The following is a 19,194-nucleotide window of genomic DNA, read 5'->3' on the forward strand; positions in this document are numbered from 1 at the left end:
CTGATGTTTTAATGCAACCTTCACTTTTTATTTTGGTTGTTGGGAGTTTGAGTTAACACTGGTGCCAGATAGAATCCAGATAGCTGCAACATCTGGGCTTCATTTGGTCATGTTGCGGGCCAAAATGGGTTATGGCTAATTTAGCATAGGTCAGGGGAGGTTGGACACATTACCACAATTTGTATAAAAAAATATAAATAAATTAAAAGAAAGAAAACACCCCAAAAAGATGAAAAGAAAAAGTTTGGTGGTCACACCCACTTGAGCCATAACACATAATACATGAAAGTATCACTTTCTGATTATATAAATGATGTAAGCGGAAATCTGTAAAGCTGGTAGATAGTTATAATAGACCATTTGGTCTCCTAGAAATGTTGTTTATAGTTATACAATTATTTTTTAATAGCAGCTTATTTTCATAAATGAGCTGTTACCTTATTCTGAAATCTTTCCTTGGATTATTTTAGGTTGATTCCTTTAGTTTGATCTTAGAAGACATATTTGCTGCTCTAACAGTTCAGACATACCAAAGGGGGGACTACTAGTCCCTCTCTCAAAACGCTAAGTTGTTTTTAGTATTGAAGCAGGGAGGGGGATGATTGGTAAAACCTTTTGCTGGGGTCTTTGGTGTGGTCTAGTAGAAGCTGGCACGGTGTAAACTGGTTTCCATAAACATCCTCAAAACGTTTCATGAGGCTCACAAGGCGCTCTGCACCAAATGTGTCAACAAATCTGAACGGACCTGATAAATGTAGGAATAACAAAAGGTCGATTAGCACCAACACAATCGATAACCATCAGTTTACTAATATAAATATCTAGTTCAAAAGTATACAAATGTTGGAGACATACCACCGTGCATGGGAGGAAACCCATATCCAAACACTGCTCCAATGTCTCCTTCTAGAGGGCTTTGTATTATTCCCTCCTGGAGACACATTAACGACTCGTTTATGCAGCGAGACAGCAGCCGGTACTGCATGTCGTATTCTGAAGAACTGCAGCAAACACATAACTTCAGAGAGACAGATCAGAACAGGGCAATTAGTAGATCAGACGAGAGGCTGTTTTCTTACATTGCAGAGGGAGCAGTCACTTGATGGTTCTTGAGAATTTCTTCTACTTCAGGATTCACACTCTTAGTCTTTCCATAGAGAAAGAATCCTTTTCCAGATTTACAACCTATAATTTAAAAATAAAGCATTAGAATCGTGTTTGTGTGAATGGTAAGCTGATCCTCAAACGTGTTCCTCAGTCTTAGAAACCTGTGCCCTTACAGGGTTAGATTTTAGAAATCAGGTAGCAAGATAAATCCATTTTTGATTATATTAAAGTCACCATTTTAGGGTAACAGTTCCTGTTATAGAAAAATTCATCTCAATGATATTCTTAACCCTTAATATTTAAACTAAGTCTGCCCTAAGACAGCTGGGATAGGCTCCAGCCCAAGAAGTCATAAATTGGAACACACTTCAGCATCATCTCCTTAGCTAAGGCAGAACACAAACATCACTTTTATCAGCAGTTAACAAATGTGTCCATTGTAACCTCTCTTTCTTCTTAGGAGTTCATGGTAGAGTCCATTTGACTTTTCTGAATGTAAAACTGATGTAGGTAGACGATGTCTGACTTTACATTTGACCACTCAAAATGCAATTCATTTAAAAAAATTTAATGTCTTTGATATGCTGCTTTAAGGTGGTGATGAGTCTCAAAGCGAAGTCAGAGAACAGAATGAAAATCCATAAAAGAATCAAATCAAATAGTAAAAATCAGTAATATCACTAATGCAATCGGAATCGCTAAATTCTCATCAATTCCAATACTTAGGCATGAGTGCGTGACAAATTAGTAGTGAGTGATAATGCCCCTATTTTAATGTGAAATGTTTTAACCTTTGAGGCCTTTTTCCAACATGGTCTTGACAATCTCCAGGCTTCCTCCTTCATAACGGGAACCGAAGGCTTTGCACAGCATCTAAATCCAACAATAAACACAGAATACAAAATCCCATCTGTCCCAAAAATCTAAATCAACAAAGTAAGTGAAAGATTACCTCTGAAATATGTAATCCTATGTCAACACCGACTTCATCAGTGACTGCGAAAGGTCCGACATTAAAACCAAAGCTTGTTGCCAGGAAATCGCTTTTTGTTGCGGTCACACCTTCCTGTGGAACAAAATGTGGGTTATTTTAAAGCAAATGTAAAAAGATAAAAATAAATGCTTTAAATAATTACTGGGACCTGATGCTCAACCATTTCTTTAGCAGGGAAAAATTGGCAACACTATTATTTCTCCAAGTCTTTGATTACCTGAAGAAGTCTCAGAGACTCCATAAGCAAGCAACCCATGCAGCGCGTGGTGTAAAAGCCCGGACCATCCTGTAGTTCAGTGGGTTTCGAGGCAGAAAGAGAGCAACACAAGATGGAGACATGCACCAAGATATAATAGAACAATGAGCAAAATGACTAAGATGAAAATAAGATTCACATAGGCTGAAATACTGACTGAAGAACACTTTCAGAGTTGCCATCACCTTGACAGTGACGACAATCTTTCCCTGTTTCAGGGCCACGCTGACAGCAGCAGCCAGCGTGTCCTTAGATGTCTTATCTGTGGTGACAATCTCCACCAGTTGCATCTTGTCCACTGGGGAGAAATAGTGTATGCCAATCACCTGCACAGGCACATATGCAAATTGGTCAAACATCACACAGGAAATAAAGATTCTTAATAATATGTTGAGAAGCCATTATTTTAAAGCCACGATAATAATCACCAAGAAAGTCAAGTGAAAATTAAGGTAGAACTCAACTGTGCAAGCATGAATCAACATTACATTTTTTTTAAATTACTGTAACACTGAAGATATGTTGAAAGTAAAAGTTTGGAGCATTTCTGACTTTTTCAGGGCGTTTGCTGGCAGCAGCGATGTCTCTGACGGGTAGAGCTGAGGTGTTGGTCGCAAATATGCAGTGTGGTGGGGTAACCTGGGCGGGAGGGGGAAGAGTACATTTCCTTATAACTTTAGCTATCTGGACATTATTCTGGAAAGTAGCAGTAGCAGCCAAAATAGCCATAGTCAGCTAGTGAATTCACATTCCACATGCCAGTGATTACTTAGTAATGCAAATAAGTCTTAGACAGAAAATAACTGTTAAACAGCTAATATAGCTATGCTAGAATAATAATGACATAATACTACCTGCATGCAACCGAAAGCTTCTCAAAAATGATTGAAACTCCAAACAAGAAAAGGAAAGCCTCATCTACATCAATCCCACTAAGTTCTTTAACAGTTACTTTGGGTTGGCCTGAGAATTTTCTCAAGTTAAAACCTAAATTAAGGCGAGATTTCTCCAAACAGGTTAGTTCTGCACCAGTTCTTGCTCAAAGTAATTTAGAAGTTCTTAGATGCCCATTTATTGTAATACATTTTCAATGCCAATTTAACCACCTCTAACTAAAACAGTTAAAGACAGAGTAGTTCAAGCAAAACTGCACTCACTGCCTCCACCTCCTTGAGGACTTTATGTTTAATGTTGAGGTCTTCAAACACAGCCTCTATCACCATGTCAGCAGACTCAAAGCCAGAGTAATCCGTCTGAATCGACAGATTAGACATAATGGCGTCACGCTCAAATGATATCATGGCTTTCTTCTTCACCCTGGTGTCGAAACTGAAGATCAAGAACATTTTGAGGAGAAAAAAAAAAAACCCAAACAAACAAAAATACTTCAAACTGTAAAGCCACTTTTATTTTTCAATAAATAAAATAAATAAATAAATAAATAGTATAGAATGCGTTTATATTACCTTTTATAAACCTTTTCATATCCTTTGCTGATGGCATCCTCTGTGGTGTCCTTTAGGATGCTGGTGAGGCCTTTATCTACAGATACCTGTGCTATACCTGCTCCCATTAGCCCTGCACCCAGAATGGCCAGCTTTCTGTTGCAAACATTTTGTACAGGTGTCTTACTACTATCGCTGAGGCAACTGTATATAGACAGCAAATGTATATGGCAACATAAATCACCCCTGTTTACAGTTCTTACTTTACTTCCTTTTCTGGGGGACCAAATCGGTTCTTCGTAAACAACAAACGACCATTGTGAAGTCCAATCAAAGCTTTGGATTCAGAAGTCATCACCAACTTACCAAAGCTCTATGAAGGGTTAAAAGCAACAAGAATTTAACAAATACAATTAGTCTCTTTAACAACAACAAATCCAAAAACTTGATTATAGAGTCATCAATGAAACCCACAAGCCTAAACTGTTAAGCAGCCCATTCTCATTCCCGGGACATCAATTAATGCCATTTTGTCAAAGCTCTTGGCATGACTCGTTTAGGCCTAAGGTGTTCATTGGTGATGGGGCTTTATACACATACTTATGGCATTAGTGAGAGGAGTCTGTCACTCCACATTCATCATTTGATGAATGAGGAAGGTTCCTGTTGTAACCCAAACTCTGCTCTTTTCCCAACACTAACTACAGAGTGAAAAAACAAAACAGAAAAAACACCCAGCAAAACACAAAAGGTCACAATGGTCAAAATGCAGCACATGTATGACATCTACCAAAAGGCCAGGAGGATTTTTTTTAAAAATCCATCTGACTGAGAAAAAAAAAAAAAATTCTGTTAGTCCAACTCACCTGAGCTTCAGCCAAATAACCTGCGTTACTGCCGTGCTCTATGCCAGTTTTAACACACTGCACATTAAAATAAGACAGCATGAGACACTCAGCAGCAACATCATGCGCTAATGTGTTTATCTTCACCCATAGGTGTACTCTTTACCTCAATAATCTGGAACGGAGCAGGGTAGAGGTTTTTAGTTTGTTTCTGGACTCTTTTAGTGACAGTGCTGTAGATGATCTTCCTCACTGGACCCAGGCCCGTGACTGCGTCCCACAGCTCTGCACACACACGTTTACAGTGACAGGTTTTCATTTTTTGTTGTGTAAATGTGTACAGCTGGTATTTGCCAATTAGAAGATACCATAGACAGTTTATCAGTTAAAATTTTAAATGATAAAACTGAAATTTGACAACCTCCTTGAATTCTCAATGGTGTGTTTTGACACCTTAATGTAAAATCAATAAAGACGTGGTTTGACAACCACTAAAATGGGCTGCAGGTTTTTCTAAGGGAACTAGTAAGGCAGCGTACTCGCCATTAAGGGTACATGGGAGGTTATCACTACATTCTGATGCACACCCATTCATTTTGTTCAGGCCTGAAATATGACAGAAACCTCTGAAGACTCTGCCATTGCCGGTCCCAAGCCCGGATGAGAAAGGAGGAGGGCTGGGCGTGGGGCTAGCAACCCCACCCTGTAAAAACTCCAATTGCTACGGAAACAGCAAGTGAATCTCAGTATCGACTGAATCAGGGAGTTCAACTCGAATTGAGAAACCACTTCCAGCTCCTTGCTGCGGAAGGAAATAACAACAAAAATCCAGATACACTCTGGGATGAGCTAAAAGAGGCTGTGGTCGGTGCAGCAGAATCGAAGATTGGTCGCCGACGGGGCGGCTTTAAGGAGCGCTGGATCTCCGACCGTTCATGGGAACTTATAGATCAACGTCGCTTGGCAAAGTCAGTTCGGGACCAGGTGGCCTTTGACCCACATGCTTCTGCAGACCAGCGTGAGAGGGCCATGGCCACCTACCAAGACCTTGCCCGACAGGTCAAACGCAGCTGCTGGCGTGACAAGCGTGAATGGATCGAAGCTAAAGGCATCGAAGCCCAAGAAGCAGCCGATCGGAACGATACCCGAACCTTATATCGCATTGTACGAGATCTAACTGGGGCTCGTGGTGGCCGCGGTGTTCCAATCCGAGACAAAAATGGACGTGTCCTCCTTACTGCAGCTGAACAAGAACAACGATGGGTCGAACACTTCCGCGATACTCTGAACCAACCTGAGCCACCCCAACGGTTCGAGGCCGAAAACCTGGCACCTTCCATGGATCTTCTTCCTGTCGATATCGGACAAATCAGCATCACTGAAGTCAAGACAGCGATCCGACTCCTCAAGAGTGGAAAGGCCGCAGGCCTGGACGAAATCCTCGCCGAAATGCTGAAGTATGGTGGACCCCATCTTGAAGCCGCCCTTACAAGACTCCTAAACGCCTGCTGGTCAACATCACATGTACCCGATGATTGGACAAAAGGCACCATTATCAAACTTCCAAAAAAAGGTGATTTGGGTGACTGTAACAACTGGCGGGGCATCACGTTGCTGTCGGTACCCAGGAAAGTGTTTTGCCTCGCTCTTTTGAATCGGCTACGACACGCTGTGAACGAACGATTGCGAGAAGAGCAGGCTGGGTTTCGGAGTGGCCGGTCATGCGTCGAGCAAATCTTCACCCTCCGCATGATCATTGAACAAACATTGGAATACCAAAAGAAGATTTCTATTAATTTCATTGACTTCGAGAAGGCTTTTGACAGCGTCCACCGGCCGACTCTATGGGCTATCCTACGCCACTATGGAGTCCCTCAGCAGTTTGTAGATGCCTTTCGTTGTCTCTACTCCAACTCCCGTTGCTGCGTCCGGACGGATGACGGCTGCACAGCCTTCTTCAAGATCAATACTGGCGTCCGACAAGGATGCGTGCTATCCCCTTTCCTCTTCCTGTTGGTAATTGACTTCATCATGCGACGATCAGTTGACCAAGCTGGCATCGGTGTGTCCTGGCACGAAGCGCGTAATCTCACTGACTTGGACTTCGCAGATGACATCGCCCTGCTGGGCTCGACTCAGGAAGACCTCCAAAAGTTGACCGCGGCCCTGCAGAGGGAGGCAACGAAAGTTGGATTAAGAATCAGTGCCAAAAAACCAACGTACTCCGAGTTGGCTATGCACGTGCCCGCATTCCTGTCATGATCAACCAACAACGTGCTGAAGAGGTGGAGAATTTTACATATCTTGGCAGCATCATCTCGAATGACGGGGTCTCTGATCGGGATGTCGACGCCAGAGTAGGGAAGGCAGTTGGTGTCCTGCGACGTCTCCAACCTATTTGGAACTCGACCTCCCTGAATGTAAGGGTCAAGATCAGACTACTGAACTCTATAGTCTTCCCTACTGCACGTTACGCTAGTGAAACCTGGCGCTCAACAAGTGCAATTATTCAACACCTGAACGTGCTTCAACAACGTGGCTTGCGGCGAATCCTGAGAATTTCCTACCGGGACCGAATAACAAATGAGGAGGTCCTACGAAGAGCAGGCACCTGCCCATTAGCCGATGTTGTTGCAGAAAGGCGCTTTCGCTTTGCGGGACATATTTTACGCCTACCCCCTCATCGCCCAGCTAAGATTGCCATGACATGGCGTCCACGCACTGGCAAGCGAAAGCAAGGCCGACCAAAGATCACATGGCGTCGAACATTTATGGACGATCTGAGAACTGTCGACATTGCCTGGGACGAAGCTGAAGCAGTCGCTGCTGACCGACATCGATGGAGATCACTAGCTGCCCGATGCGCCGCTCGGCGTAGGAGGAACTAAGTACTAAGTAAATACCTCTGAAGAGGGAAAGAATTAATCACCGGTTTGAAATGTGTTAGTAATTTTTTTTTTTTGTTTGAAGAGACCAAAGACATTTTTTATACTACCTGTGGGCATTTTTTTCCCTGCTGTATGGCCGAACATTTTGAAATTTAGTCTTTGGGAATTGACTTTCTTTTGGAGTCGGCCTCAAGTGGCCATTCAAGAAACTGCAGTTGGTGGCCCCAACCGCTGGGACTGAAAAAACAAGCCAGTTGCAAATGATTTCATGGAACAAATCCTTGGCGGTATAAAGACAACTGGGCTGAACACGAGTTCACTCACTCAGTCTAAATCTTTTTTCCCCTAGTAAGGGGAATCTTTTTGTTGGCCAAGTCATTGGCAACACCCACTGCAACTTCCTCAAGGTATTCCATCGTTCGTTCCTCTGGAGACTTCAGACCAGGACCTGAAATATAAATATAAAAGAAGCACAGAGAAAAATGAAACATGTCACTAATTGAAGGCTCAGTCTTGAGCTGCTAAAAAGTTAAATTCCCCACCACCCTCTCCCTTAAGATTACAACAGAAAAACGGTACATTCATTGAAGAAATGCCACATGTATAACATACCCAGAGGGTCCACAAGCTGGTCCACTAGACCCATCTTCTTGGCTTCGTCTGCTGTGATGTTCTTGCCTGACAGCAGCATATCAAAAGCTCCCAGGAGACCCACCTAAACATGTGCAACAAGCAGAATTGAAGACAGTGAGCTGGTATTGGCCCAAGTGAGAGTCTTGACCTTATTATACTCCTGTGTACTGCAGTAGCCACTAGCACAAGACTGCAGCAATGCTTTCAAGACTTTCACTGAGGAACTGATTAATATGAGTGTGTGCATTTATACCATTTTAGGTAGTCTCTGAGTGCCACCTGCTCCCGGCAGCAGTCCCAACATGACCTCCGGAGTCCCCAGGACTGTTTCTTTACTCTTCGTGGCAATTCTGTAGTGGCAGGCTGTTGCAAGCTACAGAAAAGTTACAAAACTGAGAGTTACTGCCCATTTTTTAAGCCAAATTGGCATTTTGACACAAACTGTTGTACCTCAAGGCCTCGACTCACGCATGAGCCATGGATAGCGGCGACAATGGGGACACGAGACTGCTCAATTCTCCTAAACAACTTCTGAGCTTCCTCACAGAGACTGGCGACCTCCTCACTAGTTGTACAGGACTGAAGCATACTGAGAGCAAAGAAAAGAAAAAAAATCAAGATAAATTACTCACTTTTCAATTAAGCATATTAAATTTGATCCATTTGACTTTTTTCGTAAAATACGTCCTGGTTTATTTGCACTTTTACACTTACAAAACAAACAAACAAAACAAAAAGCAACACAGAATACACCACACACATCAGAGACTGTGAAAGCCCTCAAAAGCCTACTTGCTATCTGCTCCAGCAAGGAAACAGCCGGGTTTGCCTGAAATGAGGACAACACTTTTTGAAGATCTATAAAGCCAGATGTCTCCCAACACGTCAGCCAACTCATGCAACTGCAGAGACTGTTTGTTCACCTACACACACAAAACAACAAAATTATGTCATTTCAAGAGTGAAACATGTAGTCAGAACTGTTACAAACTTAATCTCTCTCTAAGACGTGTAGTTTCATATCCACAAACAAACGCACACACCTTCGATGCTGGGTCATTGAATCGTATAACAGCCACATCGTCCTTGTACTCGAAGCTGATATGTTTATGAGCTAAAAAAGAGAAAACAGCAATTAAAGAATGAGATAGATTACAATAATATTTTTTTGTATAAGCAGATATTTTACTCAAAAAAAAGTGAGAATTTTGTAACGCTTAAGTTTCTTTTTTTTTATAAAACTTTACTTCCCTTTACAACTTTTAATCTGTTTTATTAGATTTAGGCAATTCCATGCATACAGTTTCATGTTCTTAAGCACTGAATTTAAACTTTATTTTGAAGTATTATCTAAATTAACTGCCCAAATAATTACTGAGAGACACTTTGATATGACCTCTGAGGAATGGGACTTGCTTGTAGAAAGACTTTGGTTTAACACTCCAGCCTTGTTTTGCTTGTACTGTGCATGCATATGCTAATGAAACATAATGGAGCAACATTGTTACCAATAGTTTCACATTATTCTCGTAAACTATAATGAGCAGTAACAAGTCAAGCTATAACAAGATAGGAAAGAAAGTACAATGCAGATTTTAAAGATAAATGTTTGCAGAACAGCTGTGCAAAAACCTGTTTTGCTAATCTTTAACAAGAACTAAAGTATGCAAACAGTTCATCTAAATGAGTCAACACTATATGAATATTACTTTTGTTTAAGATAGCACATGGATGTTGGGGGAACACAGACCACACTAAATTAATACAGCTGAACCTTTACTAAAGAATCGTTGGTTCTTTAGTAAACCACCGATTTGTGATGGATGTGAGTGTACTCTTGGGTATTTGGTGCACCGATCATCATCAAAACCCTCTTTACCTGCCAAATGTGATGATACAGAGAAAATCCGTCTGGCATGACCTAAGAGCAGAAAGAGGCAATAAGAATTTTGAGTGCTCCTGAATAAAAAGGAGAGGCCCTTGACTTTCCTCTAGGACAAGTTTCCCCTAACATAAGGAAAAGAACAAGTTAATACAATTCTGCTAAAGTTAGTCGTGACTGAGCAGAAAGACAGAAATTAAGACAGTAACTTAGTATTGCAGCCCTGTATGCTGTTATCACCAAAAAACTAAAAACTCTAACATTAAACCTTTTACTACAACAGACAGTAAACACAGGCGTTACTAACGTCAGTGCAGAATATCTAATTATATGCCAGCTTTTAATAATTAATGTAATTAAAAATGTTTTACCCACAGTTCCATTTGAAAAATATCTCCCTTTACAACGTTTTTTTTAAACCACTTGAGTAATTTTTCAAGAAAAAAAAGCAAATTCTGAGTTATTATATTTTCAGTTATCCACTAACAGCTTGAGGTCAAATGCTACCATCGAGTACAAATTCGACAAAGAGTAAATTAAAACGACAAAAATTTAATTAAAGTACCTTCAACAACAACAACAAAAGATGAGTGATTTTAAATATACCTGACAATAAAGGGTGTTTGCCTGTTGCAAACTTGGAGAAAACACCTGCTGCACGAGTGACTGCCATTTCCACCTGAAGCGTTAGTAAAGCGTCAACCGCAACATACATACAAGTGCAATCAACAAAATCTATTACGATGACTGACCGGTGAGGGCGCAAGAGTACCGTTTAATATAGGCCGCCGGTGGGGCTTGAAAAGTGTCTTAGTTTAAAAGATTAATATTTCAAGTCATTATTTTTTAGTTTTAGAGAAGGACCTAGTTGTGATGCAGGTTATAATGAATGTGAACAGCAGTGTAATTTAGTAATATTAATGTGTGCTTTATTGTTTTGCTTCAGGCACACCGTTGGTCGGCTTAGTCACTGGGTGGGTCCTTTAAAGCAGTTTTTGTAGTCCTGGTGGGTCTGGCCGGTCATTAGACAGGGAAGCAGTGTGCTGGGATATAAACCATAAAAACAGGTGAGCTTAAACGTATCTGGTGAGGTTAGAAAGTTAAAAGCTGTTATACGGGTTCTGCAAACTGATTTTTTTCATCTCAAACACAGCGGCAGGAATTTTTGCTGATTAAATTTTAGCTCACAAGTAGCTAGCTAGTTGAGCTAGTCTTGCATGCAGCTTCCAGCTAAATCGCTGTTTTTATTTTAGATTTCGTCGATACTATAAGGTTATATTTTGTTGCTTTATTTGGACTTATATAATTTGTCGATACGCAGTCAGTATTAGTCTTGTGATTCTGCACATAGGGCTCTGTCATTCTCCAGGAGAGAAATCTAGGTGAAGGGTCAAAGCTAGGGTAGAGGGGGTTGGGCAGGGTGACCGTTGTTGTATGACAAATTAAAGGAAAGTAGTAAACTCCTGAGCCCCAAAATTAGTGGAAGTGGTGGTTCTTATGTGCTATAAGGTGCATTTATTAGTTTTTTTTTTTTTTTTTGGCATAGTTTGGATCGACTTATGCTCTGAGAAGGAACAGTGACCGAAATCAAGAGGTCATGAGTTCTGACTGATCACCTTTATTCACCTACCTTTTCAGGATGACAGTGCCCCTATCCATAGAGTTTCCGGGGGTAACTGAATGTTTTCATAATTGTGAAAATGATCAGCAGTGCTCTCTGCCAAATATATTTTGGAAGAATGTGTGCATCCTTTCCTATAACCTTCCACAGATTAGCAGAGTCAAAGTCTAGGCACATTGAAACGGTTTTGGTGATGCTTGGTGATTCAGTAATTTTTCAGTTTTATTCATTGAACCACATAATAAAATATAAAAATCCCTGTATACTGAAAAAAGATTAAAAAAAAATAAGAATTGATAGGAGCAAATTCTAAAGAGGTGTTGTTTAAGATATATGGCAAAGTGATTTTAGTCAAACAAAACCAGGACTCAGACATGAAAGTAGAACGGAGTATGATCTGAGAGGTTGTGGTTGTGTAACACTCCTGCCCATGCAATAAGGCTACAATATAATAGCTCCATGGATTGTGTGGTTTCAGGAATAATTTTTTTTTTAAGTCGTTGTGAATTCACACAAAAAAAGTAAGGAATTCTAAGAAAAACACAAAGAAGTCCTAAAATATCCAAGTTAATTTAAAATGTTTTGAATCTGAAATGTTAAACATTTCCATAAACTTTGCAGTAACATTTCTTGCCACAGAGAACAGAATGGCTTCCATGTTGATGAACCCAATTCGGAGCTGCTCAGTCAGCTCTTCCTGGGCAGTGCGATTTGGTAAGTTGTCATTTGTTCCCATAACAGTTTAATATATTTCAAATATCCATAAGTAATTACGGAAATACATGACTAAGAGTCAGAAATTAAAGATGCAGTACAGCTGCTTCCAGTTCAATATTAGCATTTAAAATCTGGTACTTTTAGGTTTATAATGATAATTTCTTTATTTTTCTTTGTCTAAGGTGCACGATCTCTCAGTACAACAGCCCAGCTTCAGTCTCAAGGTAAGTTTTTTACTATAATGATAATTTTTATCCAGATTATGGCTATGTGTATTATAGATTTTTTTTGAAAGCAGAATGGTAACCAAAGCCTTTAATCGCTGATTTATTTGCCTGGACATAATATGTATAAACCTACTTCCCCTAGCAGATGCTGAGATGCCCTTGCTGTAAGTCTTATTTTTAATTATTTTCTTTCAGTTCAAACAAAGAGCAAGAAGACGCTGGCTCGACCTGGTGTAAAGAACATAGTGCTGGTGGAAGGAGTTCGAACCCCTTTCCTGTTGTCTGGAACCACGTATGTCTCGGCTCTTTTCTTTGTGTTCTCACTTTACGTTTATTGTATTGTGCTACACGGAGTACTGAACACTTAAAAAACAGTCAAGAACATTTTGTAGTGGAAAATAATTTGTGGCTTAAACAAAAGAAAAAACTTTTTGGTTGGTCTCTACAGGTATGCTGACCTAATGCCACATGACCTGGCCAGAGCAGCTCTGCAGTAAGTCTATGGTTGCATTGTTTTTCTGATGACTGTCTGTTGAGACCAGCAAAGTCAATGTCAAATGTTTATCTGCAAATTAAATAATAGTTTGCAGATCCAGTTTTGAACTTGTTCTAACTGAATCAGAGGTTTAAATGGGTAAATGCTTGCAGGGTTTTTTGCTCCACAAAGAAACCCTGCAAAAATAATTGTATATTTGGACACTTTTTAGACAAGGCTACCATGATTTGAATGAATGATTTTTAAAAACTACTTTTCATTTATATGTTGTACTGTGTCACTCTGAACTGCTGATGATCTGTTAAAATATCTCTTAGACTCTTCTAGTCATTATGAAGCAGTAAACATTGTAAGCTTTAAAAGTAATGTGAGGGCAAAGTGCAATGGAGCTGAATGAAGTATATCAGTTTACACTAGAAAGAGATGAAGGAAGGCCAGAACAATGATCTGACAGATCATTGTACAAGGTCTTTATGAACAAATATTTATGTTTGTCTCTCGTTAGCAAAAAAAATAAAATTACTCATTCTGTGTGTTTGTTTATATCTTCTTCTTTTTTTTTCTTTTATATAGGGGCCTGCTAAAACGGACAGGTATACCAAAAGATGCTGTAGACTACATCATATATGGAACAGTCATTCAAGAGGTTAAAACCAGCAACGTAGCAAGAGAGGTATGCACACATAAGCACTCTCCCATACACATATCACATATTGTAAATGTTAACTTTAACTTTGTTATTGCGTACTAAAATGTGGTGCATTTATTATCTGTAAATGCATAATACAATTACATTTGTGTATAATGTGGCTCTATGTTTACTTTGATTTCAGGCAGCACTGGGTGCAGGCTTCTCTGACAAAATCCCAGCTCACACAGTCACCATGGCCTGCATCTCCTCCAACCAGGCAATGACCTCAAGTATGTCCGGAAAAGAAGCCTCTTCACTGAGACTCTGTATAATTTGTTCTAAATATCATTATTATTATTATTATTATTATTGATATTCAGTGTAGTCCTGCATTGCAGTTGCAAAACAGTTGTGTACACTGCAACAGTGATAAACTGCTATATGCGCTTTTTAGTTGTTTACAGCTCCTATGGGCAAGGAGCAAGATGAATAAAATTTAATCCTAAATGAAAAAAGGCATCCGGTCTTAATGTTTAAGCATCAAAATAAACTGTCATACACCAACATTTGGCAGGTTGGAGGTGAAGTCTGTAAAAATGACAGGGGGAGTAGTATACTGATCAGATGTGTCCTCTTGTGTTAAACCAAATCACATTCATTATATTAGGAAAAGTAGGTAAAGCCTATGGATCTTGACCTATTTTCATGCAATTCTTTGATTTTACTTTCGGTTTTTAATGGTTGTTTTAATCTTTAATCTTCATCTTCTTTATCCATCTCTCCAGGCGTTGGTCTGATTGCTGCCGGTCAGTGTGATGCTGTTGTAGCAGGCGGAGTGGAATTCATGTCAGACGTTCCCATTCGTCACAGCCGTAAGATGAGGAAAACCATGTTGTCCCTAAACAAGGCAAAGACACTCGGCCAGAGGCTCAGTCTGATTGGCAGCATCCGGCTTGCACACCTCTCCCCGGAGGTATATATGATTTAACAACTTTCAGTTTTAGTTGATTTCAGAGTGGCTTACTTCTGTTCACACCATATAGTATTTAACCCTCAAATTGTCCGTTGTGCCGTACTAGCTTCCTGCTGTTGCGGAGTTCTCCACAGCAGAAACAATGGGCCACAGTGCTGATCGTCTGGCTGCTGCATTTGGGGTCTCCAGAGTGGAGCAGGATGAGTTTGCACTGCGATCACACACACTGGCTAAAAAAGCCCAGGACGAAGGGCTGCTGCAGGATGTCATCTCCTTTAAAGTGCCAGGTAAACCCAGCTTTACTGTAGATTATGTTATACATTGACTCATTTAGAATATATAAAGACTTCATATTGGCTTTGAGAAATTTTGAATTATACATTTTGATTTTTTGTTATGTTTTTTGCATGATATGGACTAATTCTATCTGAAATAAATATAATTAATAATTAGCAGAAGCTAAAATAATCTGACTGCGCTTGGACATCTATCACTTTTGAAAAAATCGCTTTCAGTCAATTTGGAAAGTAGAGTTAGGGTTCAAATTGAAAATATTAGTTATTATCGAACAAAATATAAGAGGAATGGGCTAGACTTTAGGCTTTCCTCTTTTAAAAAAAAAAAAAAAATGTTTACAATAGAGTGGCATTCATGTCTCCTCAGGTCGTGATATTGTGTCAAAGGACAACGGCATACGGCCATCATCCATGGATCAAATGGCCAAACTAAAGCCTGCCTTCGTTAAACCTCATGGAACAGTCACTGCTGCGAACTCTTCTTTCCTGGTAAAGACACAGAAACGGCGCTAATTGTTTCTTTTGTGTATCTGGGTTAAAGATATGTTTGGTTTTGACAAAATCTTATTCTTTATTAGGAAATAACTTAAAAATCTTTAATCAGGTGCACCCACACTTTATTCAGGAAATTCATTAAAAAACAATCATTACATATACTTTGTGTGAATGAAGCAGCTTCTTCTGCAAGTTCCTCATCCTGTGGTTGAACACCAATTCCACCATCCTAGCAGCTGGCGATAGTAGTCCTTATGCTCTGCAGACTCTTTCATCTCAGTTGAGCAAACACCTGAACCAGTTCTCCACTTGGTGCAAGTTCTGATTAGAGTGGTCCGCCAGCTCACATTGGACCCTCAGATCATAAAGGGGACTAACATCACCAGCTGCAGTCCATCATGGTGGACAAACTCTGGAGACTGCCACAAAAGACCTAACTGCACAGATGATGATGATGAGCAGGCACAGCTCTCATTGGTTAGCAGTCATCAAACTTCAAAATAAAAGCGAAGGGATTGTCCAACTCTGTCATTTTGTCTGATAAAAAATGGGGAACAAAATAGATTTTTTTTAAGTTTCCTATACTTGACTTAGGTTGCCCAAAGTCAATATTATATATATGGGAAACCCTTTTATCCTAAACCCTCTTGTTCACTTGTGTCACCATGCTCAAACTAGTTCTTCCAAATTTTCAGTTTTGGAAACTGTTCTTGGATCATGAAGTTGAGATTCTTGTTTGTGTGTCCTCAGACCGATGGTGCCTCTGCTGTGCTTGTCATGTCTGAAGAGAAAGCTTTGGCTATGGGTTACAAGCCTAAAGCCTACCTCAGGTATCTAAACCCTGTCTTCTTGGTAGATTAACAATAACTTCTATAATAATGCTAGATTGCACAATATGCTTATTTAAATATTTTATCCTGGCAGAGACTTTGTCTATGTGTCTCAGGACCCCAAAGATCAGCTGCTTTTGGGGTGAGTTACTACTTCTTACTCAGTAGATTTGATTAGATGGTGGTTTCTTAATTGTCTTGAGGACTATTTAAAAAAAAGAAGACTTATTCTACCTCCATGCTTTCTCTGTTTGATTATTTTAGGCCAACGTACGCTACACCTAAAGTCCTGGAACGTGCCGGCTTGTCCATGAGTGATATTGACGTCTTTGAGTTTCACGAGGCATTCGCAGTAAGTTATTACAATATATTTCAGGGGGGGAAAAGTATGTGAGTCTATGTGATCCATCAATATTCTGTCCGTCTCCACCAACATTTCTGTGTTTGCCTCTAATCGAGTTTCAGCATGTTGTCATGTACAGTATAAATGTTGTCCACATGCAGGAGTAAAATTTGACATGTCTGCTTCATACTCAACACAGTTGGATCAATACAGATCAATTTCCAGGCTGGTTTCCATGGTAACTCGGTGGATATATATTTGTGTGTGTTTTTCAGGGTCAGATCATGGCAAATTTGAAGGCTATGGACTCGGATTGGTTTGCTCAGACGTACATGGGCAGGAAATCGAAGGTAAAGATGGCCGTTGGTCATCTGTTTGCTTTTTCTCAAAAACTAGATCCATGCAGCTCACCTTGATGCTTGCAGCACACTGCAAAACATGAACAGCCACAAAGAATTGAATATGCTTGGATAACAATTATTTTTACACAATCGCATCAAGTATTGTAATGCCTTTCTCACTTTAACTGGGGTCATATAAAAGTTCATCTGAAAGCAGGGAGCTGCCTGATGATTTAGCTTCTTGGGAAAACTGCCAGTGTTATAAGGCTTCTGATCAAGCTGTCATAGACCGATTATTAAGTTATGGGCTTCTCTTACCTAGCTTGGTTAGCGCACTGCATCCAAAGTTAGCAATCTTAATACAGCCTTGAAACATTTTAAAAGGGGAGCTGAAACGACCACTGAAGGAGCTGGAGTTTTTGGCACTGTGGCCCTTCCTTTATTTTATAGCCCCAAAGATTGCAGATTGGTGGATATGTGGATAATGTCTGGGCCTTCATTTTTTGTTAACAGCATCAACAATTTTTTCTGTTGAGGTCAAGTGGACATCCTCAGCTGAAATCCATTCACCTGAGCTGATGTCCTGTTGAGTTTTCACTGGTGTTTACATCACTCATGACCTGATGGTCGCTGTGTGTGCAGGTTGGGACTCCTGCCATGGAGAAGTTCAATCTGTGGGGCGGTTCTCTGTCTTTGGGTCACCCATTCGGTGCCACTGGCTGCAGACTGGCAACCACAGTAGCAAACAGACTGAAGAAGGAGGGAGGACAGTATGGGCTCATAGCAGCCTGTGCTGCTGGAGGACAGGTAACACACTCTGATTTTACATTTTGAAATTCAAAACTCCCAAAGTGATAAGATTTGTTGTGACTGAGAGATTAACATTTAATAGACCTCAGAGTAATATATTTGTATTAAGACTAACATAGTCGCTATTTTGTAGTGTAATTTCTTCTTTTCTTGTCTATTCCAGGGTCATGCCATGGTGATCGAGGCTTACCCCCAGTAACACAGTTAAAAACCATTGGACAGACAACTACACATACATTCTCTCTCTCACTCACACACACACACACACACACACGTACACACACACACACATCGATAAAAGAGAGTGTACATATGGCCACCACTTTGCCTGTATGGGAGAACAGTCAGATACAGTATGAGTGTCTCTGAAGGATCTCTTGTAAATGTAACTTTGCTTAGGGGCTTTTGAATTTAAGCAGATTGTCGATGAGGAATGTTTTTTTTTGTTTTGTGGACTCGAGCAGTGTCTCGAGAGCATTATCAGTGAGTCCAACATAACATAACAAAGTTTTAGCTCTAAGAAGAGCAACAGTGAGCCTAATGTAATGTTTCTAATACGCTGTAATAATTTTTTTTCTTACTGACTGTTGGAATTAAACGGTGTGTTAATTACACTGGGACTCATTTCTGTTGTTCCTGCTTAACTTTTGTACTAAATGCATCTGATTTTGGCTAGCGGTAAGAAACAAGTTGTAACTAGTAATAGAATAGAAAACTGTGGATCTGATCAATTTCTAATGGCCAGCAGCTGGCAAATCCTCTGGTTGTTTTTCATAGTTTCAGGTTGAATTTAATCAAACAGGAAGTCCATTAAAGGTCAGAGAGGATGATTGTCCAGAGATACTGGCATTTTTATAATGTGTGTGGTGAGAAAGGATGATCCTAAAAGTGCATTTTTGTTTAAACACAAATATAGCTTATGTGTTCTGAGCATTAAGGCTGGGAGCGCAATGCTCAGGATGGGAAAATGACTGAAAAATGTCATTTTCATTGTATAAGCATTTAATATTTTGTAACAAGAATGTATGTATCACAGAATGTATCAGTTTTGAAGAAACAGTTGAGTTGAACTCTGCAATATAGGTACAGATGCAAACAGAAAATGAAACAGTCTATCTTTTAATCATGTAGAATTTCATATATTAACAACATTGGTCTTTGTTCCTAACATTTTGTCTCCCTTCTTGGTGAGATTTGCATTTTTTCTGCTGATAGAAGGCCTCGATGCACGGACAACAACTTCAAGCAATGTGTTGATGATCTATGTTTTATTCAGCAGGGACTGAAACTGTTGTGAGGAGGGGAAAAAGATCAATGTATAGAAAGCTTTGTGCTGCAGATAACAGAATTTGGGTAGAGGGGGT

General features: G+C 40.0%; 2 protein-coding genes across 3 annotated transcripts; one reads left to right on the plus strand and one right to left on the minus strand.

Moving 5' to 3' along the window:
• Positions 1-6: 6 nt before the first annotated feature.
• Positions 7-10,813, minus strand: hadhaa (hydroxyacyl-CoA dehydrogenase trifunctional multienzyme complex subunit alpha a). Its single transcript, XM_075410349.2, is given in 22 exon segments — positions 7-745; positions 856-1,001; positions 1,080-1,185; positions 1,899-1,980; positions 2,060-2,173; positions 2,319-2,387; positions 2,543-2,683; positions 2,910-2,996; positions 3,515-3,686; positions 3,824-3,958; positions 4,066-4,175; positions 4,669-4,725; positions 4,814-4,932; positions 7,860-7,878; positions 7,880-7,983; positions 8,148-8,250; positions 8,422-8,541; positions 8,619-8,757; positions 8,961-9,091; positions 9,212-9,282; positions 10,048-10,089; positions 10,657-10,813. Coding segments are annotated over 22 exon segments (2,346 nt in total). The 5' UTR covers positions 10,766-10,813; the 3' UTR covers positions 7-575.
• A 4-nt stretch (positions 10,814-10,817) lies between these two features.
• hadhb (hydroxyacyl-CoA dehydrogenase trifunctional multienzyme complex subunit beta) lies at positions 10,818-18,444 on the plus strand. Of its 2 annotated transcripts, none has more exons than XM_026194929.2 (16): positions 10,818-11,117; positions 12,311-12,385; positions 12,571-12,612; positions 12,811-12,907; positions 13,064-13,108; positions 13,685-13,784; positions 13,945-14,032; positions 14,528-14,715; positions 14,822-15,002; positions 15,379-15,500; positions 16,257-16,336; positions 16,431-16,478; positions 16,601-16,688; positions 16,955-17,029; positions 17,663-17,827; positions 17,994-18,444. In XM_026194929.2, the coding sequence occupies exons 2-16, from the start codon at positions 12,319-12,321 to the stop codon at positions 18,027-18,029; spliced, it is 1,422 nt and encodes a 473-aa protein (XP_026050714.1). In that variant the 5' UTR covers positions 10,818-11,117; positions 12,311-12,318; the 3' UTR covers positions 18,030-18,444. The 2 variants fall into 2 exon arrangements, with proteins under 2 accessions (XP_026050714.1, XP_026050715.1); XM_026194930.2 differs by having other exon boundaries at positions 11,041-11,117; positions 12,293-12,385.
• The last annotated feature ends 750 nt before the right edge of the window (positions 18,445-19,194 follow it).

Source organism: Astatotilapia calliptera, chromosome 15 (genome assembly GCF_964374335.1).
Source record: "Astatotilapia calliptera chromosome 15, fAstCal68.1, whole genome shotgun sequence".
In the NCBI taxonomy this organism is placed as follows: domain Eukaryota; kingdom Metazoa; phylum Chordata; class Actinopteri; order Cichliformes; family Cichlidae; genus Astatotilapia; species Astatotilapia calliptera.

Bases quoted from the DNA above. Each gene is read 5' to 3' on its own strand.
- hadhb (XM_026194929.2), top strand. From the start codon at position 12,319: ATGGCTTCCATGTTGATGAACCCAATTCGGAGCTGCTCAGTCAGCTCT. The intron at 12,386-12,570 runs GTAAGTTGTCAT...TCTTTGTCTAAG, and splicing joins TTCCTGGGCAGTGCGATTTG to GTGCACGATCTCTCAGTACA. The intron at 17,828-17,993 runs GTAACACACTCT...TGTCTATTCCAG, and splicing joins CCTGTGCTGCTGGAGGACAG to GGTCATGCCATGGTGATCGA.